At 40.4% G+C, this 19,418-nt stretch overlaps 2 protein-coding genes and 1 long non-coding RNA gene across 4 annotated transcripts; 1 reads left to right on the forward strand and 2 right to left on the reverse strand.

Annotated features, from left to right (window-relative positions):
- Positions 1-2,913: 2,913 nt before the first annotated feature.
- erlin1 (ER lipid raft associated 1) lies at positions 2,914-10,273 on the reverse strand. The gene is made up of 12 exons (XM_076018669.1): positions 10,175-10,273; positions 9,075-9,203; positions 8,614-8,695; positions 8,423-8,469; positions 8,273-8,334; positions 8,027-8,152; positions 7,809-7,882; positions 7,525-7,583; positions 7,297-7,388; positions 7,095-7,184; positions 6,911-6,990; positions 2,914-5,323 (listed from the first exon to the last, which is right to left on the reverse strand). The coding sequence occupies exons 2-12, from the start codon at positions 9,185-9,187 to the stop codon at positions 5,168-5,170; spliced, it is 981 nt and encodes a 326-aa protein (XP_075874784.1). The 5' UTR covers positions 9,188-9,203; positions 10,175-10,273; the 3' UTR covers positions 2,914-5,167.
- Positions 10,274-10,340: 67 nt separating this feature from the next.
- Positions 10,341-11,932, forward strand: LOC142883639 (uncharacterized). The gene is made up of 2 exons (XR_012926067.1): positions 10,341-11,032; positions 11,319-11,932. It is a non-coding gene; the product is annotated as an uncharacterized LOC142883639 (long non-coding RNA).
- On the reverse strand, positions 11,473-18,021 carry LOC142883636 (inhibitor of nuclear factor kappa-B kinase subunit alpha-like). Of its 2 annotated transcripts, none has more exons than XM_076018667.1 (22): positions 17,735-18,021; positions 17,192-17,306; positions 17,014-17,108; positions 16,789-16,906; positions 16,641-16,710; positions 16,470-16,558; positions 16,056-16,145; positions 15,846-15,970; positions 15,579-15,686; positions 15,332-15,467; positions 14,947-15,147; positions 14,713-14,815; positions 14,345-14,468; positions 14,121-14,272; positions 13,974-14,035; positions 13,773-13,882; positions 13,302-13,351; positions 13,110-13,218; positions 12,862-13,009; positions 12,712-12,752; positions 12,368-12,467; positions 11,473-12,241 (listed from the first exon to the last, which is right to left on the reverse strand). In XM_076018667.1, the coding sequence occupies exons 2-22, from the start codon at positions 17,294-17,296 to the stop codon at positions 12,182-12,184; spliced, it is 2,196 nt and encodes a 731-aa protein (XP_075874782.1). In that variant the 5' UTR covers positions 17,297-17,306; positions 17,735-18,021; the 3' UTR covers positions 11,473-12,181. The 2 variants fall into 2 exon arrangements, with proteins under 2 accessions (XP_075874782.1, XP_075874780.1); XM_076018665.1 differs by having other exon boundaries at positions 17,192-17,320.
- Between the last annotated feature and the right edge of the window lie 1,397 nt (positions 18,022-19,418).

The raw sequence follows: 19,418 nt of genomic DNA on the forward strand, positions 1-19,418 counted from the left end.
GCCTGTACTTTTAAAATTTAGTGGAGTCCATGTTCACACTCCAGTTTTTAATTTTGGCTCTGTTTTTCTCTGAACTTTATCAGGCTGAGAAAAAACATCTGGTTCATTTGACGACTGAAAAAAGCAGTCAAGGAAAAGCTATGACTCAAATGTTAATTTGAATTGTAATTAAACGGCAAACTTCTTAATGAGATGAATGTGCAATTGTGTTTTTGTATTTAGCATTTAATGGAGTATAACTCAGACCGTGCGCCCATCCTGAGACATAGCTTGCGGGGAAAAACATCCGCCGTCAGGACTTTGGAGGAGACTGTGGAGGTATGCGCGCGCACACACACACACACACACACACACACACATAGACACAGTCATGCTCAACGTGGGAATCATTTGAGTTTAGCGGTAGAAGGACACTAAACCTTTGATGGCCTGGAGGGAAACAAGGAGGAACACCTTTTGTCATAACATTTATACTACCTGTAATAATCCTGCAGATGTTTGTGTTTTTGAGTGCCAGAGAGTTTAGGGAGTGTGTGATGCATGCGTCACGTCCCGTGTCAGCAGTGGGGCTCTGAGTCACGACCTGATTCAGCGGATCCAACTTCATTTTTTTTATTTTTTTTATTTTTTAGATTCCTTGTCTGTGGCCACACGAGTCCACGTGCCAAGAGGGAAGAATGAAACACGCAATGGCCCCTTTTACCACAACTGAAAGTTTACATGAGCTACATTATAATTTTTTTCTCTCACAAGCAAAACTTCCCAAACGTTGCTGCATTCTTGTGTGTTTTGACGTGCGCAGATCCCGCAGATGAAAACAAGAACATCCGAGCAAGTTGTAGACTTGCACTAAGGGCCTGACGCAGCATCTGGAGAGGTACGTGGCTGGCGGGAAAGCCCGACAACACAAATACACACAAAGCCTGGGGTTTGTTGTTGCAGCTTCGAAGATGTGAAAAAGAATTGTTAAGGGGAAAGAATCACCATTCATACCAAAGTTCAATCTGTGATCCACAAAGTGTGACGTGTGATGTATCGTTTAAAATCCTTCAGTGAGCAAAATCAGCAAAAGTCATTTTCACAAACACTTTCTGACACTCTGTTTTTTGCCCCGAAATCTAACAAATGGATTCTGAAAATCAGACAGATCTCTAAGTTCCATTCAATTCATAAAGTCTGTGATCATCCAATTAGTGTACGATCCACCTCACGAGGACCACACAGCTCCTTCAGGGAAAGGGACCAGTAGAACCCCAGATTAGCAGAGAACAACAAGAGGTGTTTAGAGGCTGATCTTCTGTGCGCACACAGACAGACAGACAGACAGACAGTCGGACAGACAAGCTTGGAATGTGAGGGAAAGCTGAAGAACAGAGCAGCCACAGATGATGAAGCTGACTGTGAGGATGAATCACACTCAGCGTTCCGCTGCTGCTCAGGGGAAGCGGATTTCTGGTGCTACACAGATAAGAGAACACACCTACTGCAGGGGGCATTGGAGGGCATGGGAGGGCATGTCGGATTCAGAGAGGAGTGAAGGCCGAACAGAGTGACGATAATGATGATGATGATCGAGCACAAAGTGGAGAGGAACAAGAAATGTTGCTCCATCCAGGAAGTAGCAAATCAGGCCCTGTTTCCTCTGAAGGATACAAACCTGTGTATGAGAGCGCAAGAGAGAGAGAGAGAGAGTGGGGAGTGAGAGAGATTACAGTGTGCGTTTGCCAAGGTAATGTTGACATTTTTCAGCGTATGAGCAAATTTTGAGTTCTGTGTTTTGTTTCTGAGCTGTTTTGTGCCGTTTTTAACTGGGCTGGGATCGTCTCACACACCTGGCTGGTGGCAACACACCTTGTCTACTGTACTTAATCACTCGTATTAAACATATATGATGTGAACAATGTTGTATGAAACAAACACTACTGTTTCGAAATTTGTTTTGGTCTTTGTTTGGTCTTCCTTTTTTAAATAAAGTTTCCAAAATATAAGCTAGGTGACACTGGTTTTATTGATTTGATACAAAAAGGCAGGCATGAGCATAAGCACCGGTGGCTACAACAAATGGAAACAAGAGTGCAACAAGTTTTTTTTTTTTTTTTTTTCACACTCTCACAATTGGAAGTCACTACACAAGAAAGAAATCGGCGAGATTTACGAGCAAGTTGTAAACTCGAGCATGCAGGCTCCCTCAGAGAGCAAAGACCGACTGGTGAGTTGGCTGAGAGAGGATGTCATCGGGACTGAGAGGGTCATGAGAGGAAGCTATCCTTCATCTGGTCTCCCACACACACACACACACACACACACACACACACACACACACACGAAGTCATGCTTCCCGGAAAACCGTGGTGAGCAGCTGACCGACGGAGCGGCCCTACTGATGTGCAAGAGCTGAGCTCAGACTCTTGGAAAATACGAGTGGGAGAAGAAGGGGAAAAAAAAAACCACGACATGCTTCAATATCTGGGTTAAAACAACAGGGAGTCAGTGAAACGGCGGACCCAGACACGCAACCCCAGTGGCCAGACAACAAGGAGCTGCGTGACCCCAAAACAAATCGTATCCGCAGGGCAGAGAAAGTATTTAGGCAAGTGTGAGAACGGCCGAGTTATTGAGTTAAGTCGAAAAGTCAAAACTCGGGACAAGTTTAAGGCGTCTCCTAGCGCATGACGTCGGTGGAATCCACGGTGAGGTTTCTGGGAGTTGTGAAGTTTATTTACATCTTTAGTTTCTGGCTAAACATGAGGTCACAACTCATCATAACGAGCCTGTAATTCATGCGCTGGAATCAACCACGTTTTTCTCTGGGGCTTTGCCACTCGGATTTCACCGCTTTGTACCGTTCATTTGCCATGACCAGCTCGCCCCCTGTTGGCGTCAGAATGTACTGCAAACAAAAGGACTGAAACGTACCAAAATAGGGTTTTATTTTTTACAGAAGATCATTGTCAAAACTTGAAAACATTTTTTTTGTTGTTGCATATAAACCCTTTAAAAACAAGTAGACAATGTTTCAATTCCACAGATTGTACAAAATATTCACAAGAAAGAAGAAGAAGTGGAAAAAACATTTCTATGACTGATTCATTCCCCGCTTTTGCATCTTTATTAGAAACCACCACCAAAGCAAGAGCTCCTAAATTCCATTCCGTTGCCCAGTAAACGTCACAACACTTTTAAACATTGTTAGTGTAGCTCTGTCATTCTCAGGGAGAGTCCACGAGGCAGCACAGCTCAGCATGTGCAAACAAGCTATTAGGAAGTCGCACAGTTCAAGATGACCTTTTTTAGTTTGTAAGAATCACTGGATCTCTAAGTATGGGCTAACCCCTTATTATTATTTATTATTAAGGCTTGTATTCTCAATGGTGGAAGTACTTTTGTGTTTTACCCAACAAAAAGCAAAATACAAAAACTTAAAACACAAAAACTAGCACCAAATTGCATCTTCTGTAAAACTATGAACAATTGTCTTTCAATAGAACAAGGCTTGTTTTAGCACAGAGAAAAACAGATCAATAAAATCTGACTAAATAAAATTTAACCATCATGTCAAGCGTGCAATGACATTTAACAAAGAAAGAATAATGCAAAAAGTTCCAACTTGACTTTTTTTTTTTTTTTTTTTTTTTTTTTTAGATTTACAGAAAATCACTTTACATTGAGGACAGAAAAATATTTTAATTAATTAATTATATTTTTAGTGGTCGGCTTCCTTCAAATAGTCAAACAAGTGCTGTGGACCGACAGTGTGGTAGAGTTACAGTGTCTGACAAATAGATTTGCATGCCCGCCGATATCCTGTTTGTTCGTCAAATTCCAAATTTAGAACTTTATATGTTTGCAGATTCATTAGAGGGGCTTTCAGAGAACATTTCTATCGCTTTCTGGCACGCTTGTGAACTTGAACTTTGGAAGATTGTGACCCATCATCAGCATTGAGTAACCGTTTTGTTGGCATCAAAGTGGGGTTTGTTTTTTTTCCTGAGAAACTGCATTCAGGCTGCATTTGTAGACAAAGGGCAAGGAGTAGTTTTTCTGAATCAAGCAACCAACACATGCACACACCTGGTGAGCCAAACCAGATGGAGAGAAGAAAGATGCACTGGCTTCTGGACAAATGCTTAAAATCTTAGTGGCACTGTTACACGACTCCTTTATTACATTCCAGTAAAAGAGGACTTTTCAAACATTAGTCAAGTGAGATTAGTGTTACGCAGAGAAAAAAAAATGCTTTAAGCTTATTTTAGATTAGAAAAGAAAATAATTATTTCTTGTGGGAGTCACAGTTAGGCGTTGACAGAAGTCAACTGCAACTGAACACAGGACAAAATCACCAAGCGAACACAAGATAAACCACAAACCAACTATAGAAATCATCCAACACGTACTGTCATGCAGGCTCAGGTAAAACGTGAAAGCCAGGCCACTCGTTTGAGGAACACAAACAATCCCTTAACCGCCTGTTTACACGTCTGTATAAATTTAGCCAGCCGAAAATGTCAGCGGGAGGGCGAGATTTTCCTGAAATCAATCACACCCAGCACGCTGACAATATAACCTGTATAAACCTTTTCGCAGCCCCTCTCTCTTCCCGTCTGCTATCCAAAAGAGCAGCCAAAGAAAATGGCACAGAGATGAGCTCCCCACATCAAACACTCACTCCCTTAATTAGTTTGTGTCGAGATTCCAGTTTGTCTGAACCAAAAGTGAATTAGCAAAAAATAAAATAAAAAAAAAATCTGATGAATTACCATCACAAAGCGCTCCGCTTGCATTCAAACAAACAAAATAACAACAACCAAATTAAATGCTGCACTGCGTGCAGGCGCACGTTAATTAGGGCGACTCCTTGCTGCCGCCTTCCCAGGCTTAAGCATCAAATTATGCTTTTGAAATTCAACTATGGCATCGTTTTCATAGAGCTTGTGAGTTTTTTTTTCCTCCTCTCTTACCAAAGCATTCAAAGTAAGACAAAAACGTTCCCTTTTAACTTGCATTCGACAGCAAATCTGCTTGTCCTTAAAGTACTCGGCTTTACTTGCCACAAAGGTTTAAGACTGAAGCATAGTCGAGGCTACCCTAACCCTCGTGCCGTCACCTCGCAGACAAGACGAGCCCCGGAACAGGTCGTTGCGCCCCGACCAGAGACGGAGCTCCTTGTTTACTGGCCCTCTTGCTGAGGAGCGGCGGGCGACTTTGAGGGGTTGTTGACTCCTTCCACAAACATGTTGGGGATGTCCTGGCCAAAGTAGATCTTACTGTTTGCTGCTATGGCTTGGTACTTCATCAGCTCCAGGTACTCTGGGGTTAGCTTCAGCTGTTGAGGTAAGAGAGGGAGTGGGGAGACGAGGGGTGAGTTGTCGAAGTGAAGACAGTCGGGAAAAGCACAAATTGGACTGTTTATAATAATCTTACTGTAATCATTTAAGAAGAGCGGAGCTAAAACACAGGCTGTTCTCTAAACCAGCGTTTTTCAACCTTTTTTTTTTTTTTAGCCATGGCACATTTTTTAACATTGAAAAAAATCCCATGACACACCAACAACCAAAAATAACAAGACACTTTTTAGCCAAATAATTACAATATAGTCTCTTAATGTATATATACACTGACTCGGTGTAAAACCTCGGCCTGTTTAGACGCCCACAGAGCTGATATACTGAGAGGAAGTGAGGAAGGAAAATCGGCTCACATTCCTTTCAAAGCAAAGTCACTGCACAATGCAATTAAATTTTTTTTTTTTTTTTTAGACCAATTAAGTAAAGGTAAAAGTCTTTGCACATCAATTTCCTCGGCAGGTGCATCGGAAGGACACAATTAAGTACTGAGTTGGCCACGTGTGCAGGAACTCTTTTTTGTTTAGACCAATTAAGTGAATTTGAATAATTTTTCACGGCACACCTGATATTATCTCACAGCACAACAGTGGTTGAAAGACACAGCCCTAAACTGCCACTGTTTATCTTTTGAACACTGAACAGAACAGAAGTAGCATAAATACTGGCCCACACTGGCATTCATGCAGGCAAACCACAGCAACACAATGGCTGACTAACCCTGTATAATGATAGTGAAGTTATCAGACTGCTAATACAAAACGGTTACAATATCAAAACCGAGTTATTAGGGCTGTGCGATTAATCGATTTTAAATCGAAATCGAAATTTTTTTAGTCGTAACGATGTTAAATAGAGGAAAATCGGATTTCCTTTCATGCTTCTGGGTTGGCACCTCTTGAGAAGCTGTTAACTGGCTACCTATGTTTACTTGCATCTGCACTAGCCACAGCGGGTGTTAAAACCAGGAAGTGATTCTGTTTGCTGCCCTCACCACTACCTGGTAAATTATTTTTCCGAAGTCGCGTACAACACGCACTTGTCCCGTTTTTGTAGCATATTTAACAAGGTTTCTGCCCCCTCAAAAAATAAATAATCGAAAATAAATAAATAAATAAATAAATAAATAAATAAATAAATAAAAATCGGGATTTTATTTTGGACCAAAATCGCCCAGTCCTACGAGTTATTATGCCTTTTAAATGGCAGAGGACTTAGTCCGTAGTGTTCTTCAATGCCAACTGTCTACTGGATTTGCAGATTTACCCACAGGCCTCGTACCTGCTGAGAGTCAAGACTAAACAATGGCTGTTGGCATTCGGAATAAATTGGAAAAGCGTGTGCAATCGCTGTGACTAGCCAGATAAAGAATGTCATACAATGGAGTGAGAGCTGCAAGAAATTACTGGAATCTAGTTCATGAGAGAAAATGCTAAAAAGCAGCAGGCTAAAGACCAACTTCAGAGCAAAGCCTCCTCTAATTAGCACGTACACAGGTTCACAAGGTTCACCGGAGCAGCAATTAGCTAAAAATGCGTGTTTTGATAAGCTGATATTATTTATTTTACCATGTTTGCCTCTGCAAACTTGGCAGCGGTGTAATATTCTGCGTCAGCCCTCGCCTTCTCCCTCGCCAGGAAAGCGGCGTCTGTAAACAAAGAGAAACAGTTGAGCTGAGCACATGACTGAGCGTCCCACCAGATGCCACTGCACTCCGTGTCACAGAGCAGAAGTGAAAACTGTCGGGCTGACCCTCTATTCCCGAGATCCTCTTCTCCGTCTCCTTCTCCATCACCTTCTGTTGGAACTGGATCTCTGCGACCTGGGCGACTTTCTGAGCCTCTGTAGGACGGAGACACAGCGGAGAAACGTGACCAGGAGAAGACGGCCGCTAACAAAAATAACACGAGCCTTGGTGCCAACTCATCTTTTTGTCAAACAGTAACAAATTTACCAATAATTGCTTTTTTCCTTTCAGTCTCGGCTTCCTTTTCCACCACCCTCTGGGTCTGAGAGGTTATTAAGAGGCGGGTCTTTTCTGCTTCCCTGCACACAAACACACACAAACAATTGCACTTTAGGCAAATATTTTTCTTTCTGTGTGGTCTCTCTTGAGCTTTGGGGCCGGTAATAGGAGACCGTTTAAAAACACGCATTGAGAAGAAGACATTCATAATCTCACATGAGTTCAAAGTTCCTTCTGATAGACTCGGGGATCTTTGGCTTGGTGACACGGACCGCCTTCAGGAGGAAAAGAGAGAAGGAAACTGAGCTCAGTAATAATATTCCAATAAATTTCACAGATGCAAAATAAGACTCGACTGGCATACTCAATGTTCTTTCTCCCAACACTTTCTACCAGCTTTAGAGATTTGCACGAGACGGAAACAATCGGTTGAGTCAGAGTGCAGCTTATACGTCATGTTCAGGCTCTGCCATAATCCCAGCATGCATTTGTTTTAATACCTGTATTGTAAGTCCCGGGGCCATAACATTAAGTTCCTTCTGCAATGCAATCTTCAGGTTCTCGTCAATAATGTCTGCAAAACACCAGCAAACCATGTCAATACACAACATGCCAACCGGTTTGGCAAGTTTCTTCTTCAACTACTTTGTTAGAAACTAAACCAAACACGCGGGACATCTGTGGCAAAAATAACTTTCTAATGTGTGTGTGTTCTCACCAAACAACTCGATGTAGACCTCCTGTAGCGTGTGCACACTGCAGAACTGGTTGAGTTCATGGTGAATCTTGTTGAAAATTAGCGTTTTGTCATAATCAGCGGTGTAGTTCCTCACTATCTCCAGCACTGCGCGAAAAACAAGAATGCAAGGCAATGTCATATCTTGGACAGATTATTAAGGGCAACAAGATAAGAAGCTTTCGCAATGCTGAATGATAAAAAAAAATACCAAAAAAACTTTTGTACCTGCTGTAGGAACAAGCATGTTAACAACCTCTATCCTGTCAAAATAGATCATGACACCACCGCTAGGGGGTGAGAAAAAAAATCAGTTAAATATTTATCTTGACCAGGAAACATAGTCCTTTATGGCTAAATCAATAAACTCAGTCTTACCTTGTTCCACAAGGCACATTCTTAATCTCATCAGTTTGCAGAGTCGTCTGAAATACAAATATTTAAGCAAGAATTTAAGTCCGACATTAAGAAGGTAGTTTCAATGTGACCGAGAATTAGAAAAACATGCAAAACATTTCCAACTTAACTTCAAGCAAATTAATAAAAAACAAAAACGAAATGTTCCTTACCTGCACTGATCTGAAAGTAGTTATGAAAGGCAGCATGATGTGATATCCAGGGCCATTTGGAGAAGTCAACAGGGCCCCACCCCTGAAAAAGACAGAAATATACTGGTCATTATAGTGACTGTCACTGGCTAAGCCTATTTAAATTCTAAAACATTTTCAGTTCACGCTGCATAAAAGACTGCTATTAAACTTGAGGACACTTTATTGTTGAGTCTTTCTCAGTCCTTTGAGTGACTAGAAGCAGAAATCAATTATGCTTTGACAGATCTCTTCATCCTAAACCAACCCTAAAGCCTAATGTAGTCAATGTTACACACAAATATAATCTATTATTGAAACAAAGTCTGGACTGAGGAATCCTTGTCTGTTTTGTTTTTGTTTTTTTTGCTTAAGATGCCCAATTTAAAATAAAAGACACAACAATGTGCTATATAAAAATGTTGAGGTCAGTGTTACGATACCTGTAGTAAACAGCGAGGTGCCCTTCCTCTATTTTGTGAATAGAGGAATGCAACATGATGCTGACCACTCCTGCTATTGCAGCAAACACTGCCCCTATGTGTGGCATCGTCATCCTCACTGGCAGTCACCTGGCAGTACAAACAAAGAAGCATATCATTTAAAATTTAAAATTTGACATGTGCAAACAATGAAGAATGTAACAATGAAAGTTGACCGTTTTAGAAAACAGAAGAGAATGTATTGCCATTGCACTGGTAATAAAAAAACAGTTTTTAAAGATTTTTTTTGAAAGATAAAGATAAACGTACGCAAACAATATCATAATCGGTTTTAAAGAAGATGATAACACGTTAGGGCATATTCCTGACTAGTACTCTATGTAGCTTTCTACTTAACAGACAACGCGACACAACTTTTCGTGCGTCTTTTGTATATTTAGCAACGGCACCCTGTGCAAAAACAGCACATACAGTCAAGTCAATGTCGATATTTCCGCATAATAGAGCAAGTTAACAGTAAATTATAAGTGGGGCTAAATATCGAAGATAAAAGGCAGTGATTTTTAAAGCTCAAAGCGACCCCTCTAATATATAGTCATTATAATGCAGACCGTACAATATACGACGCTGCCGAATAAAAATAAAAGAAAAAAAAAGAAAAGGGGACGCATCGATGGACCATAACGTCTTTCGCTAATGCTAACCAGCACGATTAGCTTGCGGAACTACTTCAGAGCGGGCAACTTAGCAAGTCATTCTCCTGTCAAAAATAACGAACATGTTTTTGCATGTAAACCAACGCCAATGTCTCTGCAAAGGGACCACCAACGAAAAGTGTGTGAGTAATTTTACAGAAGGGGCGGCAAACGCTGACACACTATATGAATGGTAATAGGAACCCGGCTATCCGGGGAGCTAGGCTAGATAGCTTTCATTCTTGGGTGGGTTCGGAAGTCGGACGCTCCGTCACTTTCTCGTGGAGAAATCATACTGTTAGCTCGCTGGGCCACCGGTCGCTACAGTAACATTAAATTAGACAGAACAGCGATGATTATTATCTACGGTAACACATTTCAAGGATTTATGGTGAGTGAAATTACCTCTGTCTCGGGCTGTCTCTGCTTAATGACCCTCCCCCTCACCCCACCTCCTACAGGTTTCGCTCTCGCTTTTAGCCGCGCCTCCTTCACGTGTGCTCGTTCATTGCAATCATTCCCTCTCTCTTGTGTTCACTTTTAGCCAAGTATCAGCTATTTAATTAGAATTCCATAAAACACTAAATTCGACACGTAATAATAATAATAATAATAATAATAATAATAATAATAATAATGCACGCGATTTCGCATTTTTTTGTTGAAGGATCACTAAACACGCTATATATGATGTATATATGTAATGCAATATAACATGTTGTATAATCAACATGCAATCAATATGCAATGTTGTCTCTATTAATAATAATTTTAAAAGAAAACGTGGTTAGGGAAGGCCAAACGTTTTCTTTAAATCAGATAAAGTCACAATAATATAATTTCCGTTTCATTTTATTTCAAAAAGCAAGGCAAACTGCCACGTGCAGCGCCGCATTTGGATGTGTCTGACGCTTGGAGCTTGACTTCCCTACGTCTCCTACAAATGGGCCTTGGGCTTGTTTGGAGGTTCTAGCAGGGGAGCGCAGCTACTGGTATACCGATGACAGCTCGTCCGTCGGAGGTACACGGTCCTCTTCCACCGAGCGCAGGGCTTCGGGAGGGACGCACATGGAACGGTGAGGGAGGAAGGGGACACCCGCCTAGCCAGCCAGATCAGCCGAATCAACCCTAGCGATCAATGGGGTGACAGATGTCGCAGCCAGATTCGCCCTCACATCCGAATGGAGCTAGGCAGCCATGTACAATATATAGACTACCAATGAAACACATTTGTCGCTCACGGTGCACAATTACCGTTGAAAGGTAAACTGAATAGTGGTATATCATCGATATCATCTTGTCTTGCTATTCGTTTCGCGCTGACAGCTAGGTTGCAATGAAAATGCTAACGTTTGTTCCGTCGTTGTGAAGTAAAACGTTTCCCACAATACATTGCGACAATATGTTAAGTAGAAAGATTTCTATTGGACAACATTTACAGCACAGTTTTCGATGTTTTCTTCCTCTATCTTGCCGTACAAATAAGACCCTCTTGGCGGTCATTCTTTTAAGCAAATGAAATATGACACACCGTTTATCCTGTACTCAGGAGAGAGAGGGGTGACAAAGGGTAGGCTGGCGCGAGAAGCTTTCCTAGCGGGAGGCGGGGCGTCGCAAAGCGCAAGGAGTGACAGCCAGTCGCATTCAGGTCCGCGCATGCAAAAGTACTGGGGTGAGAATGAAAAGTGCAGAGACCACCACGCTTAACACTAACAAGGACATTTATTATGGGCTGGGACGATGCTTATTTTGACGTTTTACAAGTACATTGTTATTCTGTAATGTGACCTTACAAGTTTTAAAGTGTGCAAGTCATCCAGTTAATTTTTTCCTTCTGGTACAGTCAACAGCAGCTGCATATGAATATAAATGTATTTGGGTATGCATATAGTTGTCACAGCGTTTCCTTTTTTCATTTCTTGTCTTATATTGTACTATTACAGTTAAAGGTAAACGTATGTCATCTTATGGTGAGATTCCCATGAAAATTGGACTACACTGATTGAAAAAAAGAATTGTTGATGTCTTCCATTTAATATTTTTTAACTTCAGTTGCTAAAAAAAGACAGTGTACATACACATTCATAAAATAAAATAAAAAACAATAACAGTTCTGCCATGTAACATTTTGCAGTCTCCAAAACTTAAATAAAAAAAAAACAATGCAAGTAAAATAAGTTATTCTTGGGTACAGCTTGAAGTAACTTTTGTTTGACACAATCTGTTTAAATTAAACACAAATATTGAGGTTTGCTTCATCACGTTGTTCCAGATACCGTCTTGCAGTATAAGAATGAGAAAAAATTCAGATGGTATAACAATTTTTACCAGGCACGCGTACTAGCTTTTAACTGTTTTTTGTTTTGTTTTGTTTTTTGGTATTAATTCCTTGTGAAGAGTCAGGGTCAGTGCCTACAGGTTCTGAGGTCCAACTTTAGTGGCTTCGTACTGAGTCCAGCTCCAGTCCAATTCCTATCAAAAGAAAAAACATGTTAATACTTGGATTCTACAGCTATGAAACTGCAGTTAGATATTTGATTGCGGTATCAACATATGTATGGTCTTGTAACTATAAAATGCAAGTGCAAAGTGACATACCATCATACTGTGCTTTATCTCCTGGGTGTTGCCCTGCAGCAGAGAGGTCAGGTGATTCAGACACCGCTGATTCTCATCCAGTAATTCACGTACACCGTCACTAAAAGAAAGAGAAAATTTACAAAAAAAACAAAAAAACAGATCGCACAATGATTGCTGGATATTTGTGACATAAATTTGAAATTATATGCTTTTAATAAATTATATGAAATCATCGTTTTGTTTTTATTGAAGGCAATGTTTTTGCATTTGCACCAAACAAATTATGGAAAACAAATTTCATATTCAGTAATTCAAACCTTGTTTGAGAATGATTTTATTTATTTATCTTTTTCAAATTTTACCTTCCAGGCTTCAGTGAATTTTCAGGGGAGCTGTTCTGAGCCTATACGAATGGCACATAAAGTATTAGTGGTAATACATCTTAACTTGGCAAAATTGTATCATCTCACAGACTGAAAAGCTCCAAAATGTAAGATTTGTCACACACTTACACAAACTATCTTGAGGAGGTTCCAGAACTCTTTCTGCCGGTCCATCTGCATCTGCATCACTGCTGACTCAGTGGATTTTATGTTCTCTACTGCTGCCTCCAGCTTGGGGATCAAATCAACGATGCGACGTTTACACACAAGAATTGTGCTATAAAACGAAGAAACGGGGTTGAGGATGGAGGAACTGTGTAATGACACCAAGGATGAGCTTTAAATGAGTGCATTGGTTGATTGCTGAATGAATGTACCTCAGGTGGGTGTACAAGTCCTTCAGCACCCTGTCTTGGTTCTGAACTGTTTGAAGGATGATCTTGACCATGTCAGAGCTGTCGCTGTATCCGTGGGGAGGGTCAGGACCTGCTCAGGCACAAAGTACTACATTACTAGAGTGCTATTGTGTCTACTGCTTGAAAGCTGCGATGATTTTCCCTGATGCTGACTTTTGCACTTGGCTTTGAGTTGTTTGTAGAGTTCAATAGCCTTCTGTTCACTGGAAAAGAAAAACATTAAACATGGGCATTGCAGAAAGTGTTGAAGAGTTGGATGACATGACAAGTCCTCAAAAAAAAAAAAGTATTGTGACACAATGGTTGTATTTTTCTGTATATAATTTGTCTAAATCTAAAATTAAATTTCTTTTCAGCTTAAATGTAATTCTTTTTCCAAACTTAAGCAAAACAAAGTGAACATACATGTTCACATATATATATATATATTTGTATATATATATATATATATATATATATATATATATATACATATATATATACATATATATACATATATGTATATGTATATATATATATATATATATATGTATATATATAATATGTGTATATATATACACATATTATATTATATTATATACATTTGTGCTTTATGCAGAGGGTTAACGAGACAAAACTACTGACAGCTGTTCCATCACATCCACTTGTGTCCTTGCAAATGGGCTCCTTTGCAGCTCCACAATCTCAAAATGCACAGCCACAATCTCCTCGTCCAGATTCGCCACATCTGAATTCTTGCAGCGAGAAACAAACACAGCTTATGTACATTTGAAATAAATAACTGCATCCTGCTTTGAACTTGCATGAATTCAAATGCTGTCTCACCTTCATGAACTCTTCGGCCTTCTCCAGCTTTTCCTGCCAGGTCATCAGCCACTTTTCTGAAGCTTCAGAAGAACAGAATAGGAGGTAACTCGTTTAATTCTCCAGTGAAGACTTTGAATTGCTTGCATCCTTTTAAGTGTTACTCACGGATGCCGGTGTGTTGCTGCTTGCTGTACTGTTGGAGGTCATGCTGAATACTAGTCTTGAAAAAAGCCACTTTGGCCTGAAGCTGCTGCGACTGAGAGAACAGCAAGTTCTTGTACTGTGTTAAGTTGGTGTTGTAGCGCAGCAGACTCAACCTACACCGAGACAAACACAAGGTAAGCATGTGTCCGCCGTACGGGCTTATGTATTTGTTTCCGTGAGCTTACGTGGCGGCTCTCTGTCCCTGGTACAGTCGACAGTAGTCCTCCTTCAGTCCGCAGATATAATTGACGGCTTCTCCCCACACCTTTCTCAGAGCAGACAGGGGGAGCTGTGTCTTTGTCTCCCTTACTGAAACAGCGTGCAAAATGGGTGTGAAAGTGTGAAATTGTCAACCGATATCTCGACAGTCTCAGTGACACAACAGTGAGACCAAGGTTTGCAGCCAGGGTAAAAGGTAAAACAGTCCTGCACACTTTTCATTGATTTTTGCAACCTTTAATGGGTATTGAGGAAGTCTTGATATACTTGAGGCATACTCACTGTTTTAAATCATATTCTAAAGTACAAGGTAAAACTATTTGTGATAACTCACCTATAAAATTGACGCTGTCTGGCAGGAGTCGGGCTGTAAGCGGTCCACAATATTTGTTTAGGCTCTTATCAAAAAGAAAAATGATGGAGTTGTCGCATCCTTGCTGAAAGCCAACAACACAAAGGGGATAATAACTCAGCTGAGGTACATTTTACTTTTTTAAGGGAAAATCAATGCCAAAAAAAAGCTTGACTTGAGATAGCGTATAATTGCTGACGTGTGCGTGCCACATACCAATCCATCTGGCAGACAGCGTGAGGGTGGTTCCCGTGGGTCCAGGGAGTTTCCTGTCTCCAGCAGCAGCTCCTGACTCAGCGGGGCAATGTGGTTCTGTGTGTGCGTCTCCAAACGGAGCTGCAGAGAGTGTAAACACTCCTCGGCCCCCAGAATTAAGGAGTGCAGCTGTGCTGTTGTCATGTCCAACACATGAATCACCTGGCAAACGACACAAAAGGAACAGCACATCAAAACTTTCTACTTAACACTTAACTGTACTTTCAAACACTTCACATTATGTGGCTGAAATGTGGATGAGTCAGCACTAGAGTAGAGTTAGAGGAATAGTGGGAAAGAGTCAGCCACACTCTCAAAAGGTTTGATTCTTCCTCAGGAAACTAACCTTCATGCTGAGAATATTGTCGAGTGTTGTGAAGCAGCCCGGCTTGTTTGTGACAAGATCTATCTTTCCGCCACGCGTTGCAGGGTCCCACATTAGAAGCATCTGCAGCAGAGACTCTACCGGCTCCAACATGGGCCTATGAACATAGATGAACGCACTCAAACAATGTAAGAACGAGGAAGTTGTGACTGCAAGATATAAATAATAATATAGGGTAGGTTAGGATTAGGAGTATATTTATCCCCACCTGCTGAGACTGTTGGGATATGGGAGATGTGCTGAGAATCTGACTTCTCCATTCATGTCTTCCACAGCCATGATGTCCTTGGGACCTTTGTTCTTCACTTTACTTGTACTACAAAAGGAGGGGGTGGACAACAACACAACACAAGTTTATTTAAACAAAAATCAATGCGAAACATATCTATTGTATCAAATAGCGTTTCTTGTTCTTATATCTGTCTGTCACGATATAAAAACAACAAATGCTTCAGGTTTTCTTTGGTTGCCTCACCACTGTACAGGCTGCATGTTGTGCAAGAAGGGGCGAAAGCCGCAAGCGCATTCAAAGATCACTGTTCCAAAGCTCCAGTAATCCACAGTTACAGTGTAAGGTTTACTTTCAAACAGCTCTGGAGCCTGAGATGCAAATGCAAATAAAGAAAAGAGTTGGAATATTCAAGTCAAAGAAACTTGGTTACAGAGTGATGCATTATTGACAAACCAGATACTGGAGTGTTCCAACGAAGGATGTACAGACACTGCCCTGATCCAAGTCTTTTGCATAGCCCAGATCAATGAGTTTATGGACAATCTGGAGGAGAAAAGGAGAAAAAATAATGCATAAATGAAATATCAAAAAACTTCATGGCCACTTTATCTGTTACATCTGCTTTACATTGTAACTCCATGCCAATATAAAAACTGCAATATACTGAAAATCACCACTGAACATGTTAGACGTTTTCTCCACAATCATCAACTTGTTGAATTCATGCCTTGAAAAAAATGAGGCAATCCTGAAGGGAAAGGTTGGGTTCAACCTGGTGCTAGCATGGTGTACCAGATAAGTGGTCAGTGAATGTTTGTGGAACAGCAAAACACAGAAGCCGCATGCATGAAGTGTCTTTAAGTTTACCTTCCCTTCCACTTCCTGTCGGACTATGTTTTCTGGCTTTATGTCCCTGTGAATTATCTTATTTTCATGTAGATACTGGATACCCGAACCTGGTTTTGGCAGAGAAAGACAACATGTACTAGCTGTACACTTGGAACGTATTGCTTTATAAAAAAAAAAAAGAAAAAATACCTATGCCATTAAGCAGCACAAGGACTTCAGTCTCCTTCAGACCACAGCAGTTCTCTGGTTTGTTCAAAAGCTAAAACAGGCAGAGAAGTTATCGTTGAGTCGTTGGGCAAGGGAACCAGTTGGCTGTGCTCTTGAATTCAATTGGTACCTTACGAAGGTCTCCTCCAGAGCAGTACTCCATTGTCAGTAGAGGTAAATCATTTAAGGCAATCGATTTGAACTCTTCTGGAACATCCCTGGCTTGAACCACATTCAGATGGTTTAGCCTATAATCAAAAGAGTCATGCATACAGACCACATGCTTAACTAGGACAACAAAAATAAAATGTGTAGTAAAGGCATTTATGATCATTTTTGTGGGCCATTGACTGACTTCTTCATGATCTGAATCTCTCTGCTCCAGCGGCGTTTGCTCACAGAGTTCAACTCCAGGCGGCAGAGTTTCACGGCGATTTTTTCTCCAGACTCCTGCACAAATACAGATGATAATGACACCCACCTTGATTGAGGTGATATGCTTTAATAGCTTTCACATGGTTAGGAGTACTTACAAGGTGTTGGTAGAAGAAGACATTCCCAAATCCACCCATGCCCAGTTTCTTCTTCATTTCCCAGGAGCCACAGAGCTGGCCCTCCTTCAGCGCAGTCCGCTCCATCGTGTGAAGTCTGTTATTATACATCTGTTACTGATCAGAAACTTTATGCATTGTTAAATTATTAGTTGTTTTCATTATCCTTAATATTACTTATGTGTGTGTCTTTTTCCTAGCTTATTTATTTGTCGACTTATGACAGCCATTATCATGAGACATGACAAACTGCTCAACATTTTCTTTGTTACAGACCAGCAGAGTTTCATTGAACCATTAGTTTCTGTTGTTCCTCTTATTTTTCCTCGATTGTTGGTTCGATCTTAAATTGTCAAAAACAATAATAATAATAATAGAACTCTTGGAATTGCATTTAGCAATTACTGAAACATTAGCTTAGTCAAAGAAGTTTTAAATTGTGTTAACGCATAGACAATATTTGGGTTAGTAACGTGACAGCGCGGAAAAAAAAACCACAACTTTTTATACTATTAATGAGCTCACCTGGTCAGAGTAGACTGATGGAATACTGGTTGGCTTCCTGTGTGAGTCAGTTCATTTCTGCTTGTGTCTGCTAACCGTGTTGTTTACGGCTTGTTTACTTTCGTAGTGTTCGAGTAACGGAGTTTAACTAAAACAAACAAAAAACGATGTCAGCACACATCGTAATCAAAAGTCAAAAGTTGAGATGCGACGGTATCACACTCTGAGGTAGAACGTTTAGCAGATACGGGCAGTTCGTCGTTGTCAAAAGTGAAAGTTGGTTTCCCCAAGTATACAGTGGTACTGCGCATGCGTGTCTGACAGGCAACGGAGAAACAGGCCTTCTGTAGGACTGCGCCCTCTGCAGGGAGGTTTGGCTCCCGCACCCCAAATAATGGTCAGACGAGGGGACAGATTGAGAGTGGCAAAAGGAACGCAGTATCTCCAGCTGTGTTTTTTAACCACTGTGCCGAGGCACATTTAATGTACAGCAAGATAATGTCAGGTGTGCCATGAAACATTCCATTGTCGAGCAACTGTGCTTCAAAAGGCATGTTAGTAAGCCTATTTTCCACCCTCAATTCCTCCCAAGATATCAGCTTTGTGTGATTATAAACAGGCCCATGCATGTTTCACACCAAGTGAGTTAAAAATTAAGACAATATTGTCATTATTAGAGTAAAAAGTTATTATGGATATTATTATTATGGAGTATCTTATATAATTTTCTTGGTTGGGATTTTTTTTCATCATGAAAAATGTGTTGTGGCTCAAAAAAGGTTGAAAAACACTGATCTACAGTGTGTGATGCACATCTGACATAATAATAATAATAATAATAATAATAATAATCTTTTTCTGCTTTATTCAAATGCAGTTGTTGAGTCTGTTTTATATTTTTAAATAACAACACCCTGTAGACGGTATATATATGTGCTTGTGTTTGTGAAAACCAGAGCACCTTAAGAACAAAGCAACAACACTTCTTGGACATTGTTTGCCTGGTCCTCACCTCCTCCTCCTCATTAGATATGAAACCTTTGGTTTAGAGACAGGATATGAATTGTGGTCAGGTGTCAGTGCCTTGAATAGGTGGATTCTGGGTAAGTCTATTTGCAGTTTGAGAGGTGTGAAATATCCATGACTACAAACAGTTACCAAATCGATTTATTCACATAAGATGAGTTCATGGTGAGAAATGGACAGTGAGTCAATATGCCTGCTTCTTAACTAACTACTTCAGATGCATTGCTTAAAAAAATTAAAGTCAAAACAGATTTGTTTGGACACAATAGAAAATAAATACATGACAAAGAAAATGACTTAAAGGGGACTAAACACTTCCTCCATGCAATTCTAAGAAAGTTTCTGAGTAAAGGTGGCTCTTTTGAACACGAGCTGTCTTTTGTGTTTTCGTATTAATTTTAAAAAGGACTGCGTAGTTCTTTGAAGAGTGTTTTAAATTTTCCTTCAGGCTTAATAGTCATAGACCTATTAGTCATATTTGTTTCTAATTTATTGTGTTGACATCAACATTTATGTATTAATCTTTCCTGGGAAAAAATGAATGCAAAAAACGTCAATATCCTGTTGAGTTTACTACATGAATGCGTCATTGTGGGGAAAGGAGAACTGACGTTTAAATGTTGCTATTATCATTCTAAGTCTTGTTGGACACATGTGAAAATGATCATGAAAAACAGAA

Source organism: Nelusetta ayraudi, unplaced genomic scaffold (assembly GCF_046127955.1).
Source record: "Nelusetta ayraudi isolate G7.1 ecotype Tasmania unplaced genomic scaffold, CSIRO-AGI_Nayr_v1 ptg000008l, whole genome shotgun sequence".
Lineage (NCBI taxonomy): Eukaryota > Metazoa > Chordata > Actinopteri > Tetraodontiformes > Monacanthidae > Nelusetta > Nelusetta ayraudi.